We start from the raw sequence: 25,718 nt of genomic DNA on the forward strand, positions 1-25,718 counted from the left end.
TACGTAGAAACTGAGATGTAATTACTATGTTGGTGGAGTACACTGATGGACAGTACAAAGTGAGCCTCAACGGGGACAAACAAGACACTGGTCAGAGCAAGGGTCAAAAAGGAGACATGTTGTTTCATCTCTCCCTAGTAGACTCCACCTAATCCCTACCCTTCCATTTTGAGCTTTCTCTTCGATTAAATAGAAACAGTCTGGGCACAACTCTCAAATGGCCCTAATAATGTGTGCCAAGATGTACCAAACAGAAACAGCACCTTGAAAAGTGATTTCCTGAGGTTCAGCAGACTGAAACTGAGGAGAACTCTAGTGGCCGATTAAAAAGCCAAAATAAGAATGCAACACACACACACACACACACACACACACACACACACACACACACACACACACACACACACACACACACACACACACACCATGCAGCAATGCACAGGCAGCCCAAATTAAAACAGTTCTTTGAAATTTGTCAAGGATGACAAAAATAATAAAGCGGGCTGCTAGCCCCCCCCCCCCCCCCCCCCCCCCCACCCCCCCCCCCCCCCCCCCCAAACCCCCCGTGAGCAGTCCTGCACCAGCCCAGCAAGGTCTCGTCCTCTCAGGAACACGCGGGACACAACCACAACCTTCTACAGCACCAGGACACAGCCTCTCATGCCCTTTGTTAAGTCAACCACACAGCTTGAAAATGCACTAAACTCATACTCTCAGCCTTGGGACTGGAGGAAGGTTGTGTGTGTGTGTGTGTGTGTGTGTGTGTGTGTGTGTGTGTGTGTGCGCATAACTATGAGATGACCAACAAACAGTAACACGTGACTCGAACTACAACTTAATCCCACTTGTTGTGGGCTTGTGTGTGCTGTTTGGGCGGTTAGTGCGGAGCTGTGCTAAGCTCGCCTGTGTTATGTTTGTGTTGTACTGTGGGGCCGTTGAATCTGGCGTGTGGAGGGACTCTCCAGTCTCAGCAGAAGCAGACGGACGAAGAAGACCAGACCCTGTGGGGAACCACCCCCAACCAGGCTCCGCCCCAACCAGGCTCCACCCCCAACCGGGCTCCGCCCCCAAGCAGAATCTTAATGAGTCAGTACAGCAGACCCAGGAGGTGCCTTTCCTGCTCTCAGCACATCACGGGCCACAACAGGTGCACTACAATAGACTCTTTCCCACAGTGCCTTGAGGTGGAGGTGGGCTGTGAGGGGCTCTGCAGGGGCATGAGTGTGTGCTGCAGAAGCCCAGCGGTGCTGTCCTGACCGTTAACCACCATGACTCACGTGTCCTGGGCTGCAGGGGCCCTGAGCTCAGAGCTGCGGATATTGTCTGGAGAAAGGAAACTGACCTAGGCTCTTCTTTTAGCTTTCTTTGGGATAAATAAAGGAAGTCCCTGCTATCAAGGCAAGCAGGCAGGGAGAAAGAGAGAGAGAGAAAGGGAGAGAGAGAGAGAGGGAGAGAGAGAGGGAGAGAGAGAATGAGGTCACAAAGAAAGAAGATTCTGTTAGCTCTCAGGAATTCTTCAAGCACAGAAGCCCTTGTAAAGACTTTTCACTGTCTGAATGTGCAGGACCCACTTGCATTAGAATAGGCCGTTGCTGAAATTGGACTGACTCACTGGCTACCGTGTGTGTGTGTGTGTGTGTGTGTGTGTGTGTGTGTGTGTGTGTCGGGAACGCAGTAGTTGGAATGCAGATCGTCTCTGCTAGCACACAGGAGCGCAGGCCTCGATTCTCTGGGGCGTGGGGCTGGGAACTGGACCTGCCATGAGAACACTCCTCATTGTAGAGCATTCACAAAACACAGTGCTGGGGCTGAATGACATTCTCTGGCCTGGGAGAGAAATGGCCCTCGTTAGCATGACAATACGACGCACCCCCCGATCACTCCGTCCTCCGGCCTGTGCCGTCACGCCACGACGTGGCTGACGTAACCCCCAGACCACCAGACGGAGCGTTGCGGCGTGAAGATCGGTCCGACGCTCCGTGGCGCTCCATAGCAGTTTCAGCACTACTGAATTCAGTACAAAACTCCATCACGCGCCCCACCTGTGATCTAAATAATGTATGATGTAAGGGTCAGAGGTCATCAGCCACAGACGGGCCAGGGCGTGCACGTCTCATTAACTCTACACGATTAGCTCTTGCGCTCTTCAGTCTGAAGCACTGTGATTCGTACTAGATGGACTTCTAGTGTCTCTGCGGTCTTGATTTGTAGGTCTGCTGAAACGGCCATGTGTGAGCCAGCATGTGAACCCAAAACAAACCCAAACACCCACCCACATCAACACGGACGTGTATCTGGAGTCACAACACCACGGTGAGTGTGGTGAACGGACATGGACGTTGTGTGATTTCCGAGACTCCAGTTAAAGCAGGATCAGGAATTTTTTTGTCTGACTCTGTCTGCAGTGCCTGTTGGACCAGACTTCTGCAAGCTTTACTCTGTGGGTATGGAGGCCTCTCCTTACAGAGCACACATGCACGCGTGCGTAAACACACACACACACACCTGCATGTCTCAACATGACTGTTGTATTAGCCAGACGGAGCTGGGCTGAACACTGCTCCTGCACACAGTCTGACTCTGCCTCCCCACAAGTAGTTTGGCGTGGGTGCTCCCCGGCACCCAGAGGATGGACCCGGCCCTGGTTGTGGTGGAACTGGACCCAGGGACAGTCGGTTAGGGAGGCCATGTTCACAGGAGCAACACAGCCTTCCCACAGGAAGTCCAGTCAGCTCACCAGCTTTTCCTTTAGGAAGTTACCTCCAGACCCTAATACACCCCCATCTTCCTCTCTCAGTCTCTTTCTCTCTCTCACACACACACACACACACACACACACACACACACACACACACACACACACACACACACACACAGTGTCTCTCTGTCCCTCTCTCGTCCAGTGAATGCTGTGTAAGGACTACAGTTGGCTCAGCAGAGGGAAAATATGACAGTGGTGGTGATACATAATAGCAGCACACAGGCCAAAATAGGCACTTGTTTGTGTACGTGTGCTGAATCCCAGAGGTCAATCCCATGTCTATGTTTGACCCTGCATATTGTCTGCCCACAGGATGTATGTGGGCCCTGCAGTCCTGTGTCCAGAGTCACAGGGCACTCACAGGGCACACACACGTCCCCCCCGGCGGCTGTGACTGTCAGGAGGGGTCGCGCGTACCTTGTCTCTGGATGAAGATGCGGAGCAGGGGGTGGGCGGTGGACACGGCCTTGGAGAAGTTCTCGTCGTTGTTGATGGGCAGAAGGTCCCCGTGGACGTCGGCGTAGCCGATCATCACCTCCATGTTGGCGATGCGGTGGATGTGCAGGATGAGTTTGAAGAACTCCTCGAACTTGCCGGGCTTGGCGCGGTCCACGGAGATCCTGCGGAACTCGGCGCCATACTGCGGGAGGAAGGACACGGGAGGCCCGAGTGTTAGAGCTCGTGGGGGGAGACGTTCCTGCTTCGGGGTCCTCGCGCAGGAAGTGAATAAGAACACAATCGTTCATGCAGCGCGTCAAGCGCAAGCTACCTTTGTGACATCAACGCGCGAGCGGTGTGCAAAATAAGCGGCCGTCTTTATAAAGTAACATCATCTGTATCAAAACATCATCAAACGTCAGCATTTGTTCATCATATGTCAAAGACAGGAGGCGAGTGCCTGTAAACGCAGACGTTTTCTTTACCGAACGTCACCTTTCCTATGACTCCGTCCAATCTATTAGATGTATAAGGAACATGTAATAACACCGCAGTGAGGGCAGATAAATATTTTCTTAACTGGATGGATGTATTGTTGAATGGCTGTATGACTATAAACACACACCTATACACCCCCCACACACCATCGCCCCTCAGGGAGAGTTCAGACCAGTCCCAGATCATCCCCAGGACATCCTCAACAACAGCAGGAAACCAGACACAATATATCTTCAGTGCGTATTGAAACCAGTCCCAGGGTTTCTGTAGCTTACCCATGAGACACCTTAACCAAAATAAAGTCCCAGCGTTTTGATTTTGTTTCATGTCTCTGATTAATCTATTTAGTCTTTCAAACGCTTCAGGAATCCACCGGCCCTGGCGGTCGGTGTGACGAGATTTGGGGACCGCCTGCTGTCCGCAGTTACCCTCGAAGCCAAAGGGCTGAACTTTTGGGCTCTGATGCCCGAAAGAAGGAAGCAGGCCCGATTTTCGACACGCAGTGCAATTCACGACGGAGAAATGGCAGAGGCCTCTGCGTGATGTGGCCGACATGTGGCCTGCAGTGCAAATGTACTCAGGAATGTTGGGTCAGAAACGATACCATCTATCAGAAGTGCCTATCAGGAACGTGCCTTTGGTCAGCATGTTCTCAGCACATGTTTGGAGAAACGATCAGATTCTTCAGAAGGCATACTGGTGTGGTGAAGAGCGATATCGAGGTACTGGGTAAAAACATAGACATGCAGGTGGACTAGAAGGCAGCGTAGAAAGACGAATGCTGCGACTGCACATGTCTATGTTTATTAAGCATATACACACACATCACATGCTTCTTTCCCACATGCTAAAACAAACACATGCAGCGACACCACCGCCAACGATAACACTGTGTCTATAAACACGATTGTCTATGTAGCTTTGATTCCTTACATGAATGAGCACAGAAGGGTCGCCCTGACGTCACGCCTGTGATCGTGCGACTGTCGTACTAACGCTACCTGCGAAGTGGGGGAGAAAGACACAAGCTTCACTTTGTCTCGCACAACATCGCAAAGCTCACGACACCGCGACAGGCGCCCTCCCCCCCCGCCACACACGCATCGCTGCTTCTCTACTGTAATCGTGCGCCCAGTAGGAAAAGCCTACATTAGCCAACGGCAGCCTGTGATTACCACATGAAATACGAGCATAGTCTCAGCGTGATGGGGGGGGAGCTATGAAGCAGGTGTGTGTTGGTGCTAACCACACTGGAAAACACACACACACACACACACACACACACACACACACACACACACACACACACACACACACCTCATCACAGGAAGAACTGACCTGGCTGGGTTATTTCGCTCACACAAGAAGAATCCACCAGAGCAGCTGGACTGTACACTATAGGTATAGATTTCCCCAACATACCAGCGACTCTCCGCTGCCTGGCAACTGATGCTGCTTTAGAACTGCGTCGGAACCCAAACGGAGTTTCTAAGAATAAACCAAGAATGTAGCATTCTAAACCGGAACTAGCCATTATTTGCAATTGAAACATAAGCGGTCGGTGTGTGTGTGTGTGTGTGTGTGTGTGTGTGTACTTCAGTGGGAGCTGGAGCCATGTGACTCTGGTACTGAGGTATGTGTAAACTCGGGGCATGTGGTGAAGAAGCTGGCTGCACAACCGGCAAGTTCTGGACTACCAGCAGCACGGGCCCGTGGGCCCACCAGCACACACCTGCGCCCGGGAGCCCATCTTGTGCCTCGCCTCAGCACCCGAGTAGCGCCACGGGACAAGCCAGACAGCTCGGCATCCCACGTCCACAAGCAGGTCCGGGCAAGTCGCTCTCTTGCGTTAGAGATGTTCTCGTTGGGAAACTCCCCCCCCCCCCCCCCCCCCCCCCCCATGCCACGTCTCAGCCTTATCAGGTTTCAACATTTGTGTCATATCTGCCAGCACGTCTCCGCAAAACGAAGATAAGAGCAGCGGGGGCTCCGTCGGAGAGGAACCAGCGACGGCGTGAGTCAGGAAAAGGCCGACACGCCGCTACGTTTTCTTTTGGTCAACCGGAGCGAGGCAAAACAAAAGCCATCCTGCTTCGTCTCCCAGCTCAGATGAGCTCATCTTATCAGCCCTTCAGTCTCCCCAAATCACGATGTCTTCCTGGGTCGCCGAGAGACAGGAACCTAGCAATGACGTCCTCTGTGACATCATCAGAGCGTGTGCAGGACGATAAGTGGAGATTAGTCGTGTCACAATGGACAATCTCAGAATACATGATGAGTCACACATCCTCTTTGTGTCGCCAGCGGTGGACCGAACCGTGCCAGCCGTCTCCAAGGGCAAATCAGCGCCAGCAAAGGAGAAGCAATTGAGCAATATGCACGTTTGACTCCTGTCCAGCCGAGCAGCCTTCACGAAAACTGCGCTCACCTCACAGGTTGAGTCAGTTTCACATTGAATTGACCACCGAGCCATTCACACTTTTCCAAGTGCTGCTTCTTTCAGTGAGAAATCTGGTTAGTCCACACCACCCCTTTATTCAAATAGGACCATCTCTCGATGTTCACAGAAAGAGGAAGACTAATGGGGGGCCTCTTGTCCTCCTAGACCCAGACAGTGGCTCCTTTCATTGCCACCAGTAGCAGGCATTCCAGGCTCTGTTATGAATTGGAGCATGCCTGAATACAATAGACCACTAATCAGACAATGGCAGTCCAGGTCTGGGCACAGTGCCTACACATTCTCATCAATTAGGACCTCCACATCTAAAACCACAACATTACAAATTCCGACTACCCAAAGCCGTGGATGTTTGACAACAGATAGCTGCCCATCTTCTGTGGTTTGCTACTCGGCAGTTCTCACTGGTCTGAAGTTGGTTTATACACACACACACACACACACACACACACACACAGTTTCCTCACACAGTTCTCTCTCTACATTTGTCCATGAGCTACCGAAACTCAATCTGCATGACAACTGGGCAGAGGCTCCTGGACAGTGGGCTGCGGCCGGGTGGCTTCAGGCAGGAGTTACGTGGATATTCTCCCATCACCAGAAGAAATTAGGCAAGGCCTCCACAAAAACTCCACAAATAATTAAAACCCTTTCAAAAGGTGGCGATTAAGCATTGTCCCAGTCTGTGCCCACGCAACTACCAACGTGTGTAATGTGGGCCTGAACGATGACACACACAGACACACACACACAAATTATAGTAGAGAAGTGACTTTTTCGTGTCTCTACAGAAGTTCAAGTAGTTATAATGACACTTTGGCCGGTTATACCTTGTTTTCAGAGCACAGGGGTGGTGTTAATGTAGAGAGGCTTGGGAGTATTGGACAGGCAGCTCTCAACATAAAGCAAATTTACTTCCATTTCAACAAGCAGATGATGGGACTGGGTCTCAACTATATGAAGCAAATAAAAAATATCTAAAAGTTACATTACTACTCACTATAACTTACACTTAGTTACCTCACACGGCGTCTTAACGACTTGTGTACAGCTACCAGTGTGTATGTAAACTTTACAAACGTGCTTTTGAAGGTTTAGTTTGTCCAACGTCCATCCGAGGCTCAAGGGCTTGGAGAAGTTTGGTCAAGGGACCACAAACTTATGAAAGTCACGCCGTTATGAAACAAGACATTAAAAGGAAGTGCTTCCACATACAAAATGATAACTACAAACCTTTCACATCGAAAAGCTTTTTTAACTCAACACACACGGAGAGCTAACGTGAGGTAGCACAGAGACCCGGGCTCACAGGGCTCACGGGGCTAACTGCGCTAGCTCCAGTCTCCTCAGAGTTGTGAATTAAAACACATTTAACAACCGAACCCGGGCTGTTATTACAGACAAAACGACCCCACACGCCACGTTCGGTTCGGTTCTGACTCTACTCACCTTGCTTTTAACTTCGACCGCGTTTAGATCCGCGTTTAAGTGTCGCAAAGACTGAGATTTATTAAAACTCCTGTTCATGTCGACGGTGGAGTCCTCGACGCAGCCCGTCGCGGATGGGCGCTTCGCGATATGAATATCCCGTTAAAAAAAAAACCTTATTTTACAGTGTGAATGTGAACCGTAATCCTCCAATACTCCGTTACACGGTGCTTCGCGTTAGTTCGGTAGGAAAATAAAGTCTCAGGGAGGGTTGAGTGAGCTCCTCAGACCGGGGGGGGGGGCGAGTGAACTTCTCAACATGACATCAGCGCCGTCTCCACGAACCCCGACCAGCTCTCACGGTCCCTCCCAGAAACGCGGCCGAGCCGCACCAGTCCCGTCCGGACGGGCCACACACGAACCCGGGAGGGTGTCCCACACCCGCCAGGACCGCGCAGTTGATCTCAAACGACATTTAAATTTGTTATTTCCGAATAAAAACGACACACTCGGTGTCTTTATGTTAAATATCCTCCTCCACAGCTGTGGAGAACAGATTTAATACCGTCTGTCAACTATGAAGAACAACGTCATCTCGATTCTTCACTTGAAGTTCTCAAAGCTGTAACGTGTTTTCACCAGAAGTGTTATCAGCATATTTATTAAAGGTCACGATTCTTATTGAAATCTACATTCATTTTGGGTTAAAAGCACGAATGTGCGTTTGAATCGAACCCCCGGGTTTTAATTTATGGCTTAAGAGTTCAATAAATGGTTGTTAGTTGCATGCTTTTTCTTATTTTGTTTGCTAGCTAAGTTAGATCCCCTTACCCTGAAAGGATCCCAACACCAACAAGTAGAAAACAAACTCCTGATCCGTAGGGATCAATGATATGCAGTATTATAACGCCGACTACAGGCTGCTAATGTTATTTTAAATGTACAGAAGGCAGTCAGGATATTAAATTCACCGCTAGATGTCAGTATCACAGAAGAGAAAACATTTAATTTGACGGGTCTTTAGGCGCTACATGTGGTATTTTAAAGCCTATGTCAGCGGCTCGTAATCTCCCGATCTGAAGACCAGTGGTCATGCATAGTTTTAAGTTTTCTCTCTGTACAGTTTAATATTCTCTAGTGTCTAAAATTTAATTCAGCTCCTCAGAGTATTTCGAAGCAGGCTCCGAAATACTCTGAGGAGCTGAATTAAATTTTAGACACTAGAGAATATTAAACTGTTCAGCTTTGTGGCATCTCACTGTTCTGGATTGTATTATGGAAGGTGTTTAGATTCCATGCTGTGAACACTATGAAGGTGCTGAGAGGGAGATATCATCATAGAGCCTTGTGTGGTTCGACGGCCCAACACGAAGGCTAATGAAACTGCCTGGTGCCTGCAGTGGATGATGGGATGTGGCACGGTTCAGCGACAAAGGATGTTTATGCCCCCCCCCCCCCCGATAGGTGCAGCTGCATAGACCTCTTAAAAGAGGGCCATGTTATCAAAAAAGGTCAGCTCCGGTCCATATTAAACCCACCCAGACAGTGACCTTCCTTGGTTAAATGCCGGTTTGACCTCCTGCCAGTCTACCGCCCCGGGTCTGTGGGCGCGCCAGGCAACAAGGTCCAGATGGTTAGAAGGGAGAACCAGCGGCTGCATTCCTCAGTGGGGCAGCCTTCCATGCTGCCCTGCTGCTGGGCCCCTGGTGACCCGGGGGGGGGGGGGGGGGGGGACGCTGGCCTCAGCCCCACACTGGCCCCCTCGCGTGTAACCTGAGCCTAGGGGAGCGGGGCTTCACACAGGAGCTCTGCCCCATTGTCTGGGGAGGCCAGCAAAGAGCCCCTGACCACACAGCCCCGTGTTCAGTCATGCCTGGCCACGTTCGGGCAGAGAAACAAGCTGGCAACATGTTTTCCAAATCAGTGGCAGGAAGGGTTGCAGAACACTGGTGTGCCAACATTCATGAACTGGATGCAAATAGCAAACACGAGTTAAAAAGTTTGTCATTTTTTGAATATTGAAGAGTTTGTCATTTAAAAAAAGGTCAAATCTCCCCTACACTGGAATATAATAGCACAGAAACATTTAAAAGTTGAAAAATGTTAGCTGTTTACTTTTAGCTTAAGTGTATCAACATTCATAATTAATGTGATTACAAATACCATAAATAAATACCATAATTATGATGTACATATATTTGCCCACATTCATTCAGTACCAAATCTGATACAAATAAATGCAGCTTATCTGAAGCTTTTGTTACAGGAATATGAAGGCTACTGAGCCCACTCTCTCTGGGCAGACAAGGCGGCTTTGATTGGGCCCTGCTGCTCTGATTGGCATCTGGGAGGGTGATTAAGAAGCCCCGGGCCTCAGCCGCCCCTGCGGTCATGCCCACATGCTGACTCTAATAGCCATTGTCTGGGTTGTGGGAGGGGCATTCTCGTCGTTAGTCAGTGTGTCTGGGAGCTGCTGTCTGAGGCATTGTGGGAGGTTTCTAATGTACATGCCGTTGCTCCAACAGGCCTACGACACACCAACGTACCAATTTCCTCCAAATGCAAATGCTCGGGTGTGCCATTGATGCAAATGCTTTCTAGGATGTTTCTAGAATGTTCCTCTTCATTCACAGTGGTTCATTTATCAACGAGCAAGTGTGTGGGGAAAAAATGATAAAGTGAGAAACACATGTTGATTTGGGCTTCAGATGTGTAAATGGTATGTTCAGATGGATACTGAGCAGGCTGAAGTGATAGAGAAGCAGCTGGTGTGGCCATCTCTCATACAGATAAAGCACAGAAGTGAGACACCAGTTTAATGAAATATAAAATATTTATTGTCCTAGTCTGGCGAACGGCAGTGTTACATTCACACCACTAGGGGGCGCGTAACTCCCAAAGATTCAACTAAAAAACCTTCCACCCCCCCCCCCTCCCCTATCCCTCCAAAAGGCAAAACCTAAATGTGAATAAACATGTAAACATCTTGGCATTGTTTGCGGTGTGCTGTCTCCCTTTGTCTCCTGCGCGTAACGGATGTATAAAAAAAAATGTCTTTTCTCTTTGGCCGTCTCCCGGCAGGAGTTCCCACGTGCTCTGGATCGGTCAGCGCTGGAGTTGAGAACAACAGAAGGTGTCCGTGAGCACGGGCCCTGCGCTCCCCGTCAGGGGGCCCCGCACTCCTGCCGGGCTGGAGGAGACTCGCGAGCGAGGAGAACTGCGCCCCCCAGCCATGGTTACAATTACACGCTACCGCTTCTCCTAGCAATTACATTATGCCACATTATTTATGGACTCCTCTTATTCTGTTATCTAGGGCAAACACAGGCGTCATTACGGCACTGTGATAACAATTACTGCGTAATCCGTTTGAGAAGCGGGGCTTGTCCGTGGCTGTTTCGAGACGTTGTTAACACTCCTGTGTTTCAGCTTAGCCAGTTCAATCACGGGGAGATAAAAAGGCTCATAAAATGTTTGTATATATTCTGATGCATGTATGCATCACAACTGGAGTGTGTGTTTGTGTGTGTGTGTGTGGGGGGGGGGGGGGGGGGGGTTTACAGTTACAGTCCAGGTGTAAAGGGCAGCTCACAGTTCTTACAGCCTCCTGAGTTTTAGAGGAATGGGCCCCAGATGCCCTGACCTGCCACACATGAATGCATGTCCAATGGAGAAGAATGAGGTGGAATTCAGGGTGACCCAGTGGGGGAGATTCCTGTCAGCTGGTTCCTGGAGAGCAGAGATAGCTCTTTTTCATCTTCCAATAGGGAATGGAAGAAAACTCTCTGACCCACCTCATACCTGGGATTGCAAGAGGGTAGCACAGCAGTAGACACGGTGAGAGTGAGTTTGCATGTCCATAAACTCAAATGATTGAAACCTTCTGTGCATGTGGTAGTGGGGCTTTTCTGTGTTTAGTATAAGCCTGATCCCATCGCAAACAGGACATCCGTCCTAACTCTCCCAGCCCCGATCCAGACTGAAGTCCTCCCCGGAGCGGCTCGGAGCCCAACCACATCACCGCCTCTGCTCCAGGAACTTTGCTCCACCTCTGGACACGGCTCCCCCTGCTGGATGTTCGCGTCAGCCACATTAGACCAGGCCTGGTTTGGAAAGGCCTGCACTTCCGCCGCAGAAGCCTGACTGTTCGTCTGCCAGAGGGTTGGTGGACAAATAAACTCAAAAGCAAACAAATAAGCAAAACAAAAAGCACGACTGAAAAACAGCAGCAGATGAAAGTCTGAGAAGAAAGAGGTGCGTAGTTCAGCAGGATGGAGACATGGAGGCAGGGCCCAGGGACATAGGCAGGGGGCACGGTGCAGGTGCAGGGGGTCAGAGGGCACGGTGCGGTGGGCTTGGCGTACCGTGTTCTGCCGTGGAGAGAGTAGAAGGGGCCCGGGGCGGTTGTTGTCTCAGACATCACTGACCACATGACTCCGACTGTCTCCATTGCTGGGTCACTCCACTGGTAACTTTCACCTAGCCGCTGGCAAAAACATCATTTTCATTAACCATATGTCTTTGAAATGTGGTGCATGGATGTTTAAAAAGGTGCTGAGTGTGCAGAGCTAGTGGAGTCCACCTGCAGAGCTGAAGATGTCGTTGTACGTGTGCAGTAGCCTTTGCGTTTGCATCTGTGTTTCTCTTGTTACGCCTGGCGGTGTTAAAATACTTTTCCCTTTTCACTGGAGAATGAAAACACCAGCCATCTGGCGCCAGGGTCACAGGTCAACTCCTGGCTCGGTAATGAGAACACAGTATCTCGGGGAGGTGTGGGACCCAGAACGGCACGGCTGTTCGGCTGCAGAACACACATTAAACATTAACAGCATACACACTCACAATCACACCTCCTCTCTCTGTATTTAAATGTCTCTCTCTCTCTCTCTCTCTACCTGTGTCTTTTGCTTCCTCCGTGTTTTTCCACAGAAGCCGTTTCTCTCACGTCTAGTTCACCTCCCTCTTCATCCTCGCTGTAACCGTCCTCATCGAGTCAGGCCGCCGCCATTGTAAAGCGACGTTTGTGTCTGTCGATGCACCTGATCAATATGAGAAGGGGGGGGGGGGGGGGGGGGTAAAACGTGCCTGGATGGGTCTGACGGTGAAGCTCCTCGTAATCTCCCCCACCGTCACGCCGTCTCTGCCCCGCGTGGTACGCTAATCTCAGGGGCGACAGGATTGTAATTCAACTGGGTTTTAGCTGGGTTTAGGTGCGTCCGGCAGTGTTGTGGATTGTAGAGGATTCTCCCGTTTGGGAGTCCAGAGGCCGCAGCAGACACGTCAGGGAGACGGGAGGTTAATTAGCTCTCTCCTTGGCCTCTCCGGTGAGGGATTCTCTTTCTCTCTCCCCCAGCACCCTCACGCCTTGACTCCCGTCTCCCTCGTCTAGGGTCGATGGTGTGGCCCGCGCTCATTATCGCCGCTGTGACCTCTTTAGTCTCTGGGCTGTCTCTCTCGCGTGCGAAAACCAAGTTCCTGCCTCTCGTCCCGGTGCTCTGCGCTGCCGCACGCCGCCGATGAAAGCATCCTTCGTGGTGAAGCGCGCGTGTGTGTGCCCATCTGGGTCAGTGTGCCAGCACACGGCAGACAGAGAGGGAGGTGTTTGTGATGAGAGAGATCCACAGATAGAGCTCCACACATCTGTTAAACCTTCACATGCCCAGCAGAAGCTGTAGTCTGTGAGTCAGTGAATACACCCCAGGGCACATTGTGCCGAGTGTACCTGAGCGAGCAGTATTGCTATATTAATGCCACAGTAGAACAGGCAGTTTCACAGCTGTGTAGCTCCATGTCCACTGCCTCCGTGCCACCAGGGATCAACTGCCCAGTTCTGATCGCGCAGAACCAGCAGGAACCGCTGGACCTACGTGGAACACGCTCAATAAGTGGTCAGTTAAATCTTGGATGTTCCATGAAGTCCAAAACACAGGACTACACCAGAAAAGCAGAGAAGTTCTTGTCTAACAGCCAGCCGGGTCGAAACAGCCCATCTCGTCATACCACGATTAGTGGAATTGACAGTATAGACCAGCAGTTTAACACAACAGACAGTCTAGTCCACCAGACAGTGACAGTGTAATACAACAATACGACCAGTCTAGTCCGACAGACGGTGGAGTCGCACTTTGAAGGTTCTCGTGCTCATCCAGCTCCTGTTTGCCCAGAACATGCAGCTGAAGGAAAAGAGCTGCCATCAGTAGGAGCTGTGGAGAACCCCTCACTAGAGCAACAGGGTAAGAATACAGGGAGTGAGAGAGTACACACACACACACACACACACACACACACACACTCTGTCTCTCTCTGCCTCTTTTTCACAAGAAGATCTGATAAATGGTGTGGAAGTCAAGGGAAGGACAATGGCTGAACTTGGTCTGATCTGCAGTGCGTTTATGTGCGTCCCAGCACAGTTATTCACCATATCACAGAATTATCGATCATTAGAAGTGGGGTTGTTGTCGGCCAGCGCAGAGAGGTTTTTACACGGGGGAACGTTTATCTTCACAGCAATCTGTGGAGGGTGCGCGTGTCTGGGGGGGATCAGTAGGAGGGGAAGAGAGAGGGAGGGAATAGGAGAGGGAGACAGAGGGAGAGAGAGAGTGTGTTTATGTGTGCACACTAGAGCATGTCCCACACTGCTGCCCTGATTAAAACAAAACAACATCAATCTCCAGGAGCTCCGAGCTTTAAATAAGCAGTCTGCTGTTTATGTGTGTGTGTGTGTGTGTGTGTTTGGAGAGAGAACATCCTGAGAACCTTTAACCCTTCACTCTCTCCACCGCAGCATCATGACCACACAACGAGATCTTTGCTTATTCCAAAGGTCAAATCAGAATCTGTTCTCGGTTTCTGTTGTAGTCTTGCGTGCAGGTGCTAAAGTGTTATGTTCTTTGTGTGCTGACTCACATATGTGGTCATTACCATGCAGTGATCCACACAGCCATCGCCACTGGGCACTAAAGCATCTAACATCACATTTCATGTTTTTCTTTGGACACCATCTCTTGAAATACATTGACCACATACAGGGTTTTGGTTGGAGAATGATGACCAGCTTCATCCTTTGTTTCGCTGTCTGTGCTCTCACCATGGCCCTTTTAATCTCTGCCTCTCTCACACACTTGAGGTCTGAGAGTGACGTGAGTGCTGTGAGCATGATCCGAGATTGATGGGAGCGATGCGAGACTGAGGTGGAAGCAATACCAGACTGATGTGAGAGTGCTGTGAGCTTGATCTGAGACTGGTGTGAGAGAGCTGTGAGCATGATCTGAGACTGGTGTGAGAGAACTGTGAGCTTGATCTGAGACTGGTGTGAGAGAACTGTGAGCTTGATCTGAGACTGGTGTGAGAGAGCTGTGAGCATGATGTGAGACTGATGTGAGAGAGCTGTGAGCATGATGTGAGACTGATGTGAGAGTGCTGTGAGCTTGATCTGAGACTGGTGTGAGAGAGCTGTGAGCATGATGTGAGACTGATGTGAGAGAGCTGTGAGCATGATCTGAGACTGGTGTGAGAGAGCTGTGAGCATGATCTGAGACTGATGTGAGAGAGCTGTGAGCATGATCTGAGACTGGTGTGAGAGAACTGTGAGCATGATCTGAGACTGGTGTGGAAGAGCTGTGAGCATGATCTGAGACTGATGTGAATGTGCTGTAAGCATGATCTGAGACTGATGTGAGAGTGCTGTGAGCATGATCTGAGACTGATGTGAGAGTGCTGTGAGCATGATCTGAGACTGATGTGAGAGTGCTATGAGCATGATGTGAGACCAATGTTAGACTGGTGTGAGAGTAATCTGAGTCCAATGTCAGACTAGTGTGGGAGTAATCTGAGAGTGATCTGAGATTGATGTGAGACTAGTGTGAGAGTAATCTGAGATTGATGTGAGACTGGTGTGAGAGTAATCTGAGAGTGATGTGAGCCTCTGACCTCAGCAGGCTGGGTTGCCTTAACGATGAACCCAGCAATGCATACACCCCTCCCCTCCCAAGCCCCGCCTCAATCCTCCCTCACAGCCCTTTTGTTGCTGAAGGGCTCTGGGGGTTTGGAGGAGCTGCCACGAGGGTTAGGGAGGGGGCACTGTCATCACGCTGGGGCCTGGGTCTCGCTGATTCTTAATGGCTTTCACCAAGGGCCCCATGCTAGAGCAAGCTGAGCAGGGCGCATGGCCTGTAAGAGCCCCGGCGGAGTGCGGAGGAGGAGTGAACATTGTTCATTCTTCTCCCCTCCTCCCTGGCTCCCTCGCTCACCCCCTCTCCTAAATCCCTGCTTACTCCCACTGTGAGGGGACCGAGAAGAAAAACCCCGGGAGAGTAGAGGAAAACATGCCCTCATTTCTCGACTGCTTTCTCCCCAAATACCACTCCCTCTCTCTCTCTCGCTCGCTCCCTCCCTCCCTGTCTCTCCCTCTCTCCTCTTCTCCATTCCTTCTTTTCTCCCTGTCCCTTGCTCCCCTCTCCTCTCTCTCCTACCCCCACCCACTCCCATATTCTCTCACACGAATGCCACTTTTCATCTCAGAGATCTCACCCCCTTCCCGATCGCTCTTTTCTCCAGCCTTGTTAGGTTCTCCTGTCAGCCATGCCTCTAATTACTGGGAGGAGTGAGGAAGTCACTCTGTACATATGCTTAGTTTTTCCTCACGTAATTACAGGAGCACCATGGCACAAACCAGCTCAGACACATCACCTCCCCACCCACCTCCCCCATACAGCACACGGAGTTCAGCGTTCGCCAGGAGTCGGGGCTCGGTGGTAAGCCACGCTCTTCTTTGCAGATGTGACGGAGTGTGTAGGCCCATGGTTCACCATCAGACCCCAGGGGGCGGCACGCAGAGTGAGGGGGAGGAAGGACATATGGTCTGGGGCACAGCCTTCACTTCCTCCCTCAGCGGAGAGAGACCTGAACATGCAGACACTGCAGGAAAACTCTGACCACCACTCCCCTGCTGAAACATATGGACATGAGTACACACACACACACACACACACACACACACACACAAAGGATCCCTCCAGAGACTCTTTAAGTGTTACGAGATGTCAGTGGTGGAAGACGAATGAGTGTGCAGTGTGGTATAGATTATCTGCAGGATTGGAGTGTTTGCAGGGCTCTTGGGCTGAGGCATGGCCCTGGAAGTGAGAAAATCAGGAAGATGATCCCATCAGAACGTCACTGTAAAGTCTCTCCAGAACACAGTTCACAGCCCTACATCACTGTAAAGTCTCTCCAGAACACAGTTCACAGCCCTACATCACTGTAAAGTCTCTCCAGAACACAGTTCACAGCCCTACATCACTGCAAAGTCTCTCCAGAACACAGTTCACAGCCCTACATCACTGTAAAGTCTCTCCAGAACACAGTTCACAGCCCTACATCACTGTAAAGTCTCTCCAGAACACAGTTCACAGCCCTACATCACTGTAAAGTCTCTCCAGAACACAGTTCACAGCCCTACATCACTGCAAAGTCTCTCCAGAACACAGTTCACAGCCCTACATCACTGTAAAGTCTCTCCAGAACACAGTTCACAGCCCTACATCATTATAAACCATCTCCAGAACCAGCAATCTTCAACCACAAACTCCTTCTTGAACCAGCATAATCCTGTACCATCACAAGCTCCCTTTAAAAAACCATCACATCATCACATTGCCATCCAACCTTACACCCTCTCCAGAACCAGTACAGTTCCCTGCCACCCCCATCTACCTCCAGAATCATTATACCCCTCCTGTCCCTCGAGTCCCGGCCACCAATCATGAAAACTCACCAGGTGCGGAACGTGACAGTGCTGAAGATCTTAGGATGCACTTGTCACTGTGTGATACTCTAAAAGGAGAAACGGCAGGAAGTTCTCCGCATTTCGCCGCTAAACTGCAGCGTTTCTCAGAGTTATTTTGGGAGACTAAAAGAACACGGAGGACATTAGAGGTTCTTTCTCTTTGTACATTTTCCTTTAAAACCCGTCCATCGGCTCTGCAGACAATTACTGCTCTCAACATCTGGTCTGAACTGCTTCCCATCGCCATTAAAGACTCTTGTGTGGGTTTCAGGTTGGAGTGTGTGTAATATAAATACTGCATGCATCACCACCCAAGGCCTTGCCCACTCTGGTCCACTCTGGTCCACTCTGGTCCTGGCCCACTCAGGCTGACCGGCTTCATTTAGAGGTTCATCACAGCATATGGTTGTATGACAATGTATGTCTAATAGTTTTTTTTCCTTCAAAGTCTGCTACTAATGGATTTTTAAGCTCATAGGCAAAGGGCAAAATCCATTTGAACTGACTCTCCTTGAGACAAATATGCCAAGTGGGCTGATTTGACAGCAACAGAAGCAGAAGCTCTTCCCCACCATGTTTAGAAGAAGCAGCAACGTTCTCCAAGCAGGCTCAGAATAAGTAGGCGTGCCCTCGTCTCGGCGGGCCTGTGCGTGTCAGTCAGACTGGCGCTGTAAAGGACGACCAGTCCTGCTACTTCCTCATGCTGTAGCTCTCGTGTCCACGCAGAGGGGGACAGAAATCCGCAGAGAAAGAGAGAGACAGAGAAGGAGACAAAGAGACAGATAGAGAGATAACGAGAACTAGAGGTCATGGTGGTGATCATACCTGCCCTGCAGACTTCTGCACTCTTCCGTTAAAACCTTTGAAGCATGCCTACTCGTTCTCTCTCTGTGTTTCTCTCTCTCTCTCTCTCTCTCTCACACACACACACTCTCTCTGTTTCTCTCTCTCTCTCTGTCTCTCTCTCTCTCTCTGGGTTCTGTCTTGCATTTTCTCTTCTCCACACTGATCAGGTCTGTGTGGGTCTCACTGCTCCAGTGGCTGACACTACGCCGGCCGCATGGCCCCCACAGGATGTGGCTCTCACCGGGCCTCCTTTCTCTTCAGCCTGATCTCACCACCTCCTAAGTGTGAAATGGAGTTTGCACGTTCACAGACTTTCAGCCCCGACTACTCCTAAGTCAGTTTGCAAGCAATGCAGAGTAAAGCGATATGTGTAAAAAAAAAAATTTAAAAAAAAAACAGCTCTTCGCTGCTCGCTTACAGTTGCTCGACTAGTGTTCTCTGACCAGCTCGTAAAGTCCTGGCTGGGCGCCCCATTTCAGGAACCACGACTGAATGTCCATGGCGACAGCTCGCTAACATGGTTTATTATGTATAGGTGTATTCGCTTGCTCAGAGCCTGCAAGGGCACCTTATCTGTCCTACCATGTCTCTTCAAATGCAGCTTGTTTGGTTGTGCAACCTGAAAAGTTGAGCTGGAGTTGTGCAACCTGAGTAGTTTGTACCGTTGGACAAAAAAGAAAGAGGCACACGATTGGGTCGGTAAAGTCGCGCGTGACGTTGGGACCAAAAAAAAAGAATATAAAGTGGATATTTATAGCAGCAGATTTATGTTAAACGCACCTCTGTGTACCTCTGTTTCGGTCCACGGTGGCATTCTTCAAGACTCTGGCCTTTCACGCTGCATTTCCTGCAAGCCATGTGCTTCCACGGCCTTGTTTATCTGCCTGTCGCTGCTCTCTCTGGGGGAGGAGAGAAGGGTTTCGGCAGTTAGCTGAGTGTTCTCACGTCTCCGAGGAGCTGCGCTGGAGACGAGCTCTGGCAAACACAGCCCGTTCCATCTGCAACCTGTAATACTGCAAATGAGGCACAAATCGCTTTAATTAAAGACTCAGACTCACTTCGCTGGGCAGAGCACGGAGGAAAGGGGGAAGAGTTCCTTACACAGATGCTCCGAGACATGATGAAGATTACACACACACCCACACAAAGAAGATAGACTGAGGAATTAGTGAACATGTCATTATTACTGTAGATACTGTATTCGAAAGGACTGATTTTCCTACAGAAACATGCTTAAAATTAATTAATTTAGCGATGCGTGACTTGAGGGTTTTACTTACTGTAATACATACGAAGTAAAGATACAAGCACGTTGTACTGAAGTTTGCCCGTAATATTCCATCATGCCATCCAATTTTATGAAGCCCAAGATAACGGTTTTGGAAGTGAGCTGGGATTTTAATAGACTTCCCTAAATAGATGAGCGTGTTCTTGCAGTGAGTTTGTCCCCGTGTTCCCTATCTCGCCAGATCTGGCAGCTAACACTGGCAGATTTAATTAGCAGTCAGGAGTGACGCATCCCGCGGAAAAAAACGTTACTGCTCTACAGCGGTACGTGTTTTTTTTCATTACCCCACAAACCAACGACATGTGCTCAGTGTTTGGTGTAAGAATACAAGAGAAGGCTCGTGAGGGATTTCGCAGCCACTACGTTTGTTAAGGAGTTTAAACAGAGAAGCAACATACGTCCCGTGCTATACGCGACCCACACATCCTGTGTTGGCGAATACGTCAGAGAATAAATGTCAAACCACCGCACCAGAGCAAGACAAAGTTATTCCTGAAGGAACAGAGAGCTCAGCTAGTGCGTAACACACACACACACACACACACGGTGAAGTATTCTAAAGGCTCGCCATCCAGTGTGAATCCAGATTAGAGTAAGCAATGTTTCATGCGGCCTTTGTTTTTGCCCAAACACCTGCCTCACTTCTCTTCACGCGGTCGCCGTAATTGCGTCTTGACGGGGCAGACAGAAGCAACAAAAGGAAGTATCGGAACCGCGGCTGTGCACCGGAGGCCCAGTCTGACTCGCGCCTTGTGCACGCGCTCATTTATCCACATTAGTGTTGGAATCATTTGGTTAGAGACGGAGATGTTAATAAATGCACTCCGTGAGCAGACTGCCATTGATCACGCACTTGCAGCCGTTCTGCTCACACACACTGCTGGATGCAGCCAGAGGGAGATCCATCACACACACACACACACACACTGCTGCATGCAGCCAGAGGGAGATCCATCACACACACACACACACACACACACACACACACAGCTGGATGCAGCCAGAGGGAGATCCATCACACACACACAGACACACACACTGCTGCATGCAGCCAGAGGGAGATCCATCACACACGCACACACACAGAGCATTAAACATGCCTCGTTTTACAGCCTCGTAATCTCTGTCTTCATAAGAATACTATTACTGCAAGGTTGCGCTCTGTTTTTATTTACACGTCGCCTGCGCTAGGGTTCGCAATCATTTGAGCTACTTAGACCAATCTTTCAACGGGAATCAACCAGTTTAATGATGGAATTTCAAACGTATATACAGATCCGTGGTGACAGCAAAATGATCCGGGTAGAGAGCAGCTGAATGAAATGTGCCCGTTGGCAGTGTGTCTGCTGCCGGGTGTGCAGGCCCAGAACCGCGAGGGTATTTTCAACCGTAACACTTTTATTTCACTCATCGCTGGCGAGGTATCAGAGACATGGCGCTCCTCCCTGCAGAAAACCCCATTCCAAAGATCATATCAGTTCAGTGAGGTAAACGATTCGTTCCTTCTCTTACTTTTAGAGAGATAAGAGAAAAAGTTGTACACGAGCTGATATCAAGAGAGGCACATTTTAGAGATTAAAGCGCAGTGCGGGTACCGTCTGTACTGCAGTGTAGGGTTAAGGCGTCCCACTCACACTAGGTCAACATTCAGTCATCCTTGACAGAAGAGACAAGAACATCACAGCCGTGAGCCCTTGAAGGTCACACGATTCACTGTTATGCTCAACAGAAGGTCACAGTATACATATTTTAGGAAAATGTCAACAAGAAGTAGCAAAACATATTAAAGAATGTTTTTATGAATTTACATGCAGAGGCATTTATTGTTGAGAATGCAACATGTTTTCAACGTGACACTGAAAAGTGTGTGAGCGCGCGCGCGCTTGTGCGTTGGTGCGTGCGTGCGTGACTTGGGGGGAGGGCTCTGTGGGAGGAAAGACCTATCACTGCAGGCCAAAGAGGAAGTTCCTCCATTTACTAGACTAAAGGCCACTGATTTGAAGGGAAACTTAATACTCCCTGACGGCACATTTCCAATTGAATTATTCAATTAAGCCATGCGCACATCTCCGCACAGCCAATCCGGATGGACAGCATAAATGAGTTTCCACTGTGCAACCACAGAGAAAGGAAGTGACTGGTTATTTCACTGGTAAAGGGGTTCCGTTTGCTGGTAGGGGCTTTGAGTTGGATCCTTTACTGAAAGCTTCCTTTCCATAACGAGCTCAGAGAATGTGTAGTCAGTAGCAGACATGAAAGAATGAATTAAAATATAATTGTGTATTCCTATAGTTGTCTAGCCTTTGCAGATTCAGACTTTGAGGCGCCTGCTTAAAATATCCGTCTTAATAGTCTTAAGAATAATCTTATTAAATAAAAATCTGGTTTACATGTAGGTTAACATAAAGTTTTACTTAAATCTTTGCTATTTATATAATTTCAAATGATAAAAGCAAATGCACACAGAACATCTGGAATTAATTAAGTTCTCATTCTCATTTTTGTTTTCAAATGAAAGCCAGATTTATAAAGGAACATTTCCCTTCATTTGAGTTCCAGACGTGGCAGTCAGGTGATGGGACTTTAGCTCTGCTTTGGGCTGTGTTGTGTGAGGGCTGACTGACTGCACAGACACAGAGAAAGTGAGGTGTGTGTGTGAGAAAGAGACAGACAGACAGAGGAGAGAGAGAGAGAGAGAGAGAGAGAGAGAGAGAGCAGTAGGATCCTCCTCCACTTGCTAGACTCCTTCCTCTCTCTCCCACAGCGGCCATCTGTCCCTCCAAGTCCCCACGCTTAGCCAGCGTGAATTAAAACCAGCCTGAGAGACAAGCAGAGAGCACACACACACACACACACACACACACACACACACACACACATACACTCACACACAGACAGACACACACACATATACATACACTCTTACACACACACACACACACACACACATACACACAAACACTCATGAACACACGTGCATACACGCACGTGCACACACACAGATTAAATCTGAAATGAAAGGTTGAGGTTTAGGAAGCAATCTTAGACTTAACTGAACTGAAATGAACTGTGCATTAGAAGTTGCTTAAACACACACACACACACACACACACACATTTATGGCAGGGTGTTAACTCCCGTCTGCTCCAGTGGCCAGTGATGTAGAGATGTCTCCGGAGCGAGGAAGCTTAGCTGCAGACCAGCAGGCACAAAACCAAAACCATATGACACTGCAGTGGCCACAGTGATACCACACACACACACACACACACACACACACACACACACACACATACATACACACACACACACACACACACACACACACACACACACACACACACATATACACACAAACACACACATACACACACCCACACACACACACATACACACACACACACACACACACATATATACACACACACACATATACACACACACACATACACACACACACACACACACTGCTCTGATGACAGACACTCTTGCCTTGTTACAGGAGGTTTAACTTTCCTCATATCACTGGTTTCATAAGTGGGGTGGAGTTCCTCGGATGCAGTTTTCAGTTGAACATTGCAGTTTGGATTTTGCATTTGTACGGTGATACATGCAGACAGGCTCTGTAAATCATAAGTATTATGCATACAGTAGAGCAATACAGTTACTAATGATGACATTTAGTAAATATTCCAAGTTGTGGGCCAAGTATACTTAACATGCATAAACAGTGTGAAAACTAATCTAAGGTATATTTGAATTTCATTCGTTTGTTTACCTGTTCTGCAGTGCCTCGTGCAAGCGGAGAGTGCCGTTGCCAACAGCTGTTGTGAAAGAATAGCATTTTTGTCAAACACTGAAGCTCACATTCAACAGCTCATAAATAATTCATTTCTTATGGAAAAGCAGTTCAGTGGGATGTGTCCTCGAGCAGGCGCCATTACACATTAGCAAAATACCATAGTTATTACTTTAAAGTTTTATGTATGCATATTGTTTATTTGTTTAACATACATATGTATGTATTTTAAGTCGATTAAAGCTGAGGTAAAATAATAATAAAAAAAGATGTATAACTTATATAATAAGTAATTATAATGTTACTTGCGTTTAGTGTTATAAAGAATGCAATACCTTGTTTCTTAGTGTTTTGGTCAACTGCTGCATGTGCAGGACTGTTGCTGATCACGCAGTTAGCCGTTAAAAATGCAAAGTGACTGACAGAAACGCAGCTTTGTGTCTTAAAGAAACACGTGAAACGTGAAGACTCTCGGCTGCCTGTTGGCCCGGAGTGAAGTGGGCCAGGAGGAGGTGTAGCCAAGGGCCCCTGGACCCCCTCTCCCTGGGAGGGTGGAGGAGAGGCGGACCACTCCATCCAGGGTTCGCTTCCTGCACACTCCAGCCCTCATTCACAGCTCCGCCGCTCACCCGCTTCGCTCGCATCAGAAGAGGAGGGTTTCTTTTCCGTTTCATGGGGGCTTTCTTTTTTTTTCAGACGGAAAAGGGCAGCTCGTGCTAATTAAAGGGAATTTATGGCAGGGTGAGCGGCCGCGTGCTAAATAAGGACCCGCCGCTGGGCGTAGACAAGGCAGGCTGCACCTCGCCCTTGTGTACACAACGCCGTAGCTCCACACGCATGGAAACGCTTGGTGGGAATGCCAGGGTTACCGTGGTGACAGCGTCGTGCCCTGTGACCTCCCAGGTCCTCTGGAGGGGTCTGGGGCTTTGGCAAAGCAAAAATCCCAACCTCCACCCCCTATCGTTTTGTGTCAAAAAGGGACCTCTACATGAAAAATGGGTGAAACTGGAGGAGGTTGAAAAGAAGGAAAATCGAATCAGCAAAACACAGAGAAAAATGCAAATATTTAAGTAACTGACAGCTGTGGTCGAGGTTGCGTCCTCCTGGACGCCTCTGCATTTCTTTACACAAGGGCTGATCCCATTGGCCCCGTTGCCCTCGTATAGGAGCTCCGTGGTCGGATGCTGCAGGGTGTCGCCTGTGTTCACAGCAGACCAGCGTGGGGCTGCATCTCTCATTCTGAGGCTCCCTCGGGTCCCAATGGCAGCTCGTCCCATCACGCCTCAGTCTGAACGTGTCTGGTACCATCCAGAACTCATCCCTCTCTCCGCCTTTGTTAGCTTTAGCCGAAGCACGTATTACCTCCCCACAGCTGCAGGAAACGCAGGAAAACTCAGGAGAGAAGACGTTATGGAAGCAGCGTGTAAAATGTTAAAGCAGGCTCATTCATTCACTCTCATTCATTCACTCTCAGAGTAGAAACAGAGTCCAGTCAGCCACATTTATTGCACTTTCCCGTCCCACTGCGGCTAAAACAACCCTGTGCTTGGGGTCACCGACATCTACAGACACCACAGCCAGGACACAGACTGACTTCATTATCATCCTCATGCTAGGGTTAGCAGAGACTGGCAGGACACACAGACCGTCCACAGTCTAGGCAGGACGGAAGACGGGCCCAATAAAAGATGTGGGAGCGTGCCAGTCTCTCCCACAAACACAGAGAGAGAGAGAGCCAAAATGAAAGGGATCCCCCCCCGCTGCACTCATCCTCTCCTTCTTTCTCTCCGTCTCCCTCCATCCTCACCGCTAACCTGTTTGTGTCACTCCCCCTCCTCTTTCAGGCGTGTGTTTGTGGGTCTCTCCATTGCACTGCGAGTGTATTTTTACTCATTGTAAGAACATTTGTCTGTAATTACGTGTGTGAAAGCGAGATAGAGAAGGGGGGAGGAGGCGGAGGGGTGGAGGATGGAGAGACAGAGAGGGAGAGATTGAGGGCTGTTCCTAATTTTGTTGTCAAACAGTAGTGAGTGTGTAGTGCTAGAAGAGAGCCAGTCAGCGTGACTAGCCGTGCTGGGCCGGGTAATAATAACTGTGAAAAATCTCATTAATTCAGTCAGACTCTGCAGCTCAGCCACTAACTCCTTGTATTGTCACTTATCCCTGGGCCCTTTCACTGCCTAACTAGCCTCATCTCCATGGTGACGGAGGAGCAATGCTTTGCACATCCCCTCGCCCCCAAACCAACCCCCCCCACGGCCGTTCTGATTTGGTTTTGTCCGTGACAAAGCCTGACAAATCACGTGTGACTCTGACTCGGGAGCTCAAGGAATGCCAGGGCGCCGTGTCCTGGCCCGGCTCTGGTACCAACACAAAACTCACGTCAGTTTGGCTTCGCTGCTCAGCTTGCCCTGTGTC

The 25,718-nt window shown here is 49.4% G+C and overlaps 2 protein-coding genes across 15 annotated transcripts in view; both read right to left on the reverse strand.

Annotated features, from left to right (window-relative positions):
* pard6gb (par-6 family cell polarity regulator gamma b) overlaps positions 1-8,096 on the reverse strand; it is a 23,227-nt gene extending 15,131 nt beyond the window's left edge. Inside the window, exons 1-2 of the mRNA XM_076995357.1 lie at positions 7,605-8,096; positions 3,179-3,401 (exon numbers count right to left, since the gene is read on the reverse strand). Of these exons, the coding sequence (XP_076851472.1) occupies positions 3,179-3,401; positions 7,605-7,682 (301 nt within the window). The 5' untranslated portion in view covers positions 7,683-8,096. The remainder of the gene's footprint in view (positions 1-3,178; positions 3,402-7,604) is intronic.
* Positions 8,097-10,520: 2,424 nt separating this feature from the next.
* Positions 10,521-24,040, reverse strand: LOC143502699 (uncharacterized). 14 transcript variants are annotated; one of them, XR_013127114.1, is made up of 10 exons: positions 23,636-24,040; positions 23,280-23,325; positions 22,617-23,124; positions 19,272-22,319; positions 18,994-19,112; positions 16,284-18,860; positions 12,479-14,113; positions 12,166-12,384; positions 11,948-12,069; positions 10,521-11,734 (listed from the first exon to the last, which is right to left on the reverse strand). XR_013127114.1 is itself a non-coding variant. In XM_076995361.1 (5 exons), the coding sequence occupies exon 1, from the start codon at positions 15,340-15,342 to the stop codon at positions 14,413-14,415; it is 930 nt and encodes a 309-aa protein (XP_076851476.1). In that variant the 5' UTR covers positions 15,343-15,996; the 3' UTR covers positions 10,521-11,734; positions 11,948-12,069; positions 12,166-12,384; positions 12,479-13,803; positions 14,002-14,412. The 14 variants fall into 14 exon arrangements, 4 of the variants coding, with proteins under 4 accessions (XP_076851476.1, XP_076851477.1, XP_076851478.1 ...); XR_013127113.1 differs by having other exon boundaries at positions 19,272-20,946; positions 21,097-23,124; XR_013127118.1 differs by lacking the exon at positions 16,284-18,860 and having other exon boundaries at positions 12,479-13,803; positions 14,002-14,113; positions 19,004-19,112; positions 19,272-23,124.
* Positions 24,041-25,718: the final 1,678 nt, after the last annotated feature.

The sequence above is a fragment of the Brachyhypopomus gauderio genome, unplaced genomic scaffold (genome assembly GCF_052324685.1).
Source record: "Brachyhypopomus gauderio isolate BG-103 unplaced genomic scaffold, BGAUD_0.2 sc197, whole genome shotgun sequence".
Lineage (NCBI taxonomy): Eukaryota > Metazoa > Chordata > Actinopteri > Gymnotiformes > Hypopomidae > Brachyhypopomus > Brachyhypopomus gauderio.

What these genes read in the sequence shown, in the direction of transcription:
- LOC143502699 (XM_076995361.1), bottom strand. Translation starts at nt 15,342, where the DNA reads ATGCTCATAGCACTCTCACATCAGTCTCAGATCATGCTCACAGCACTC.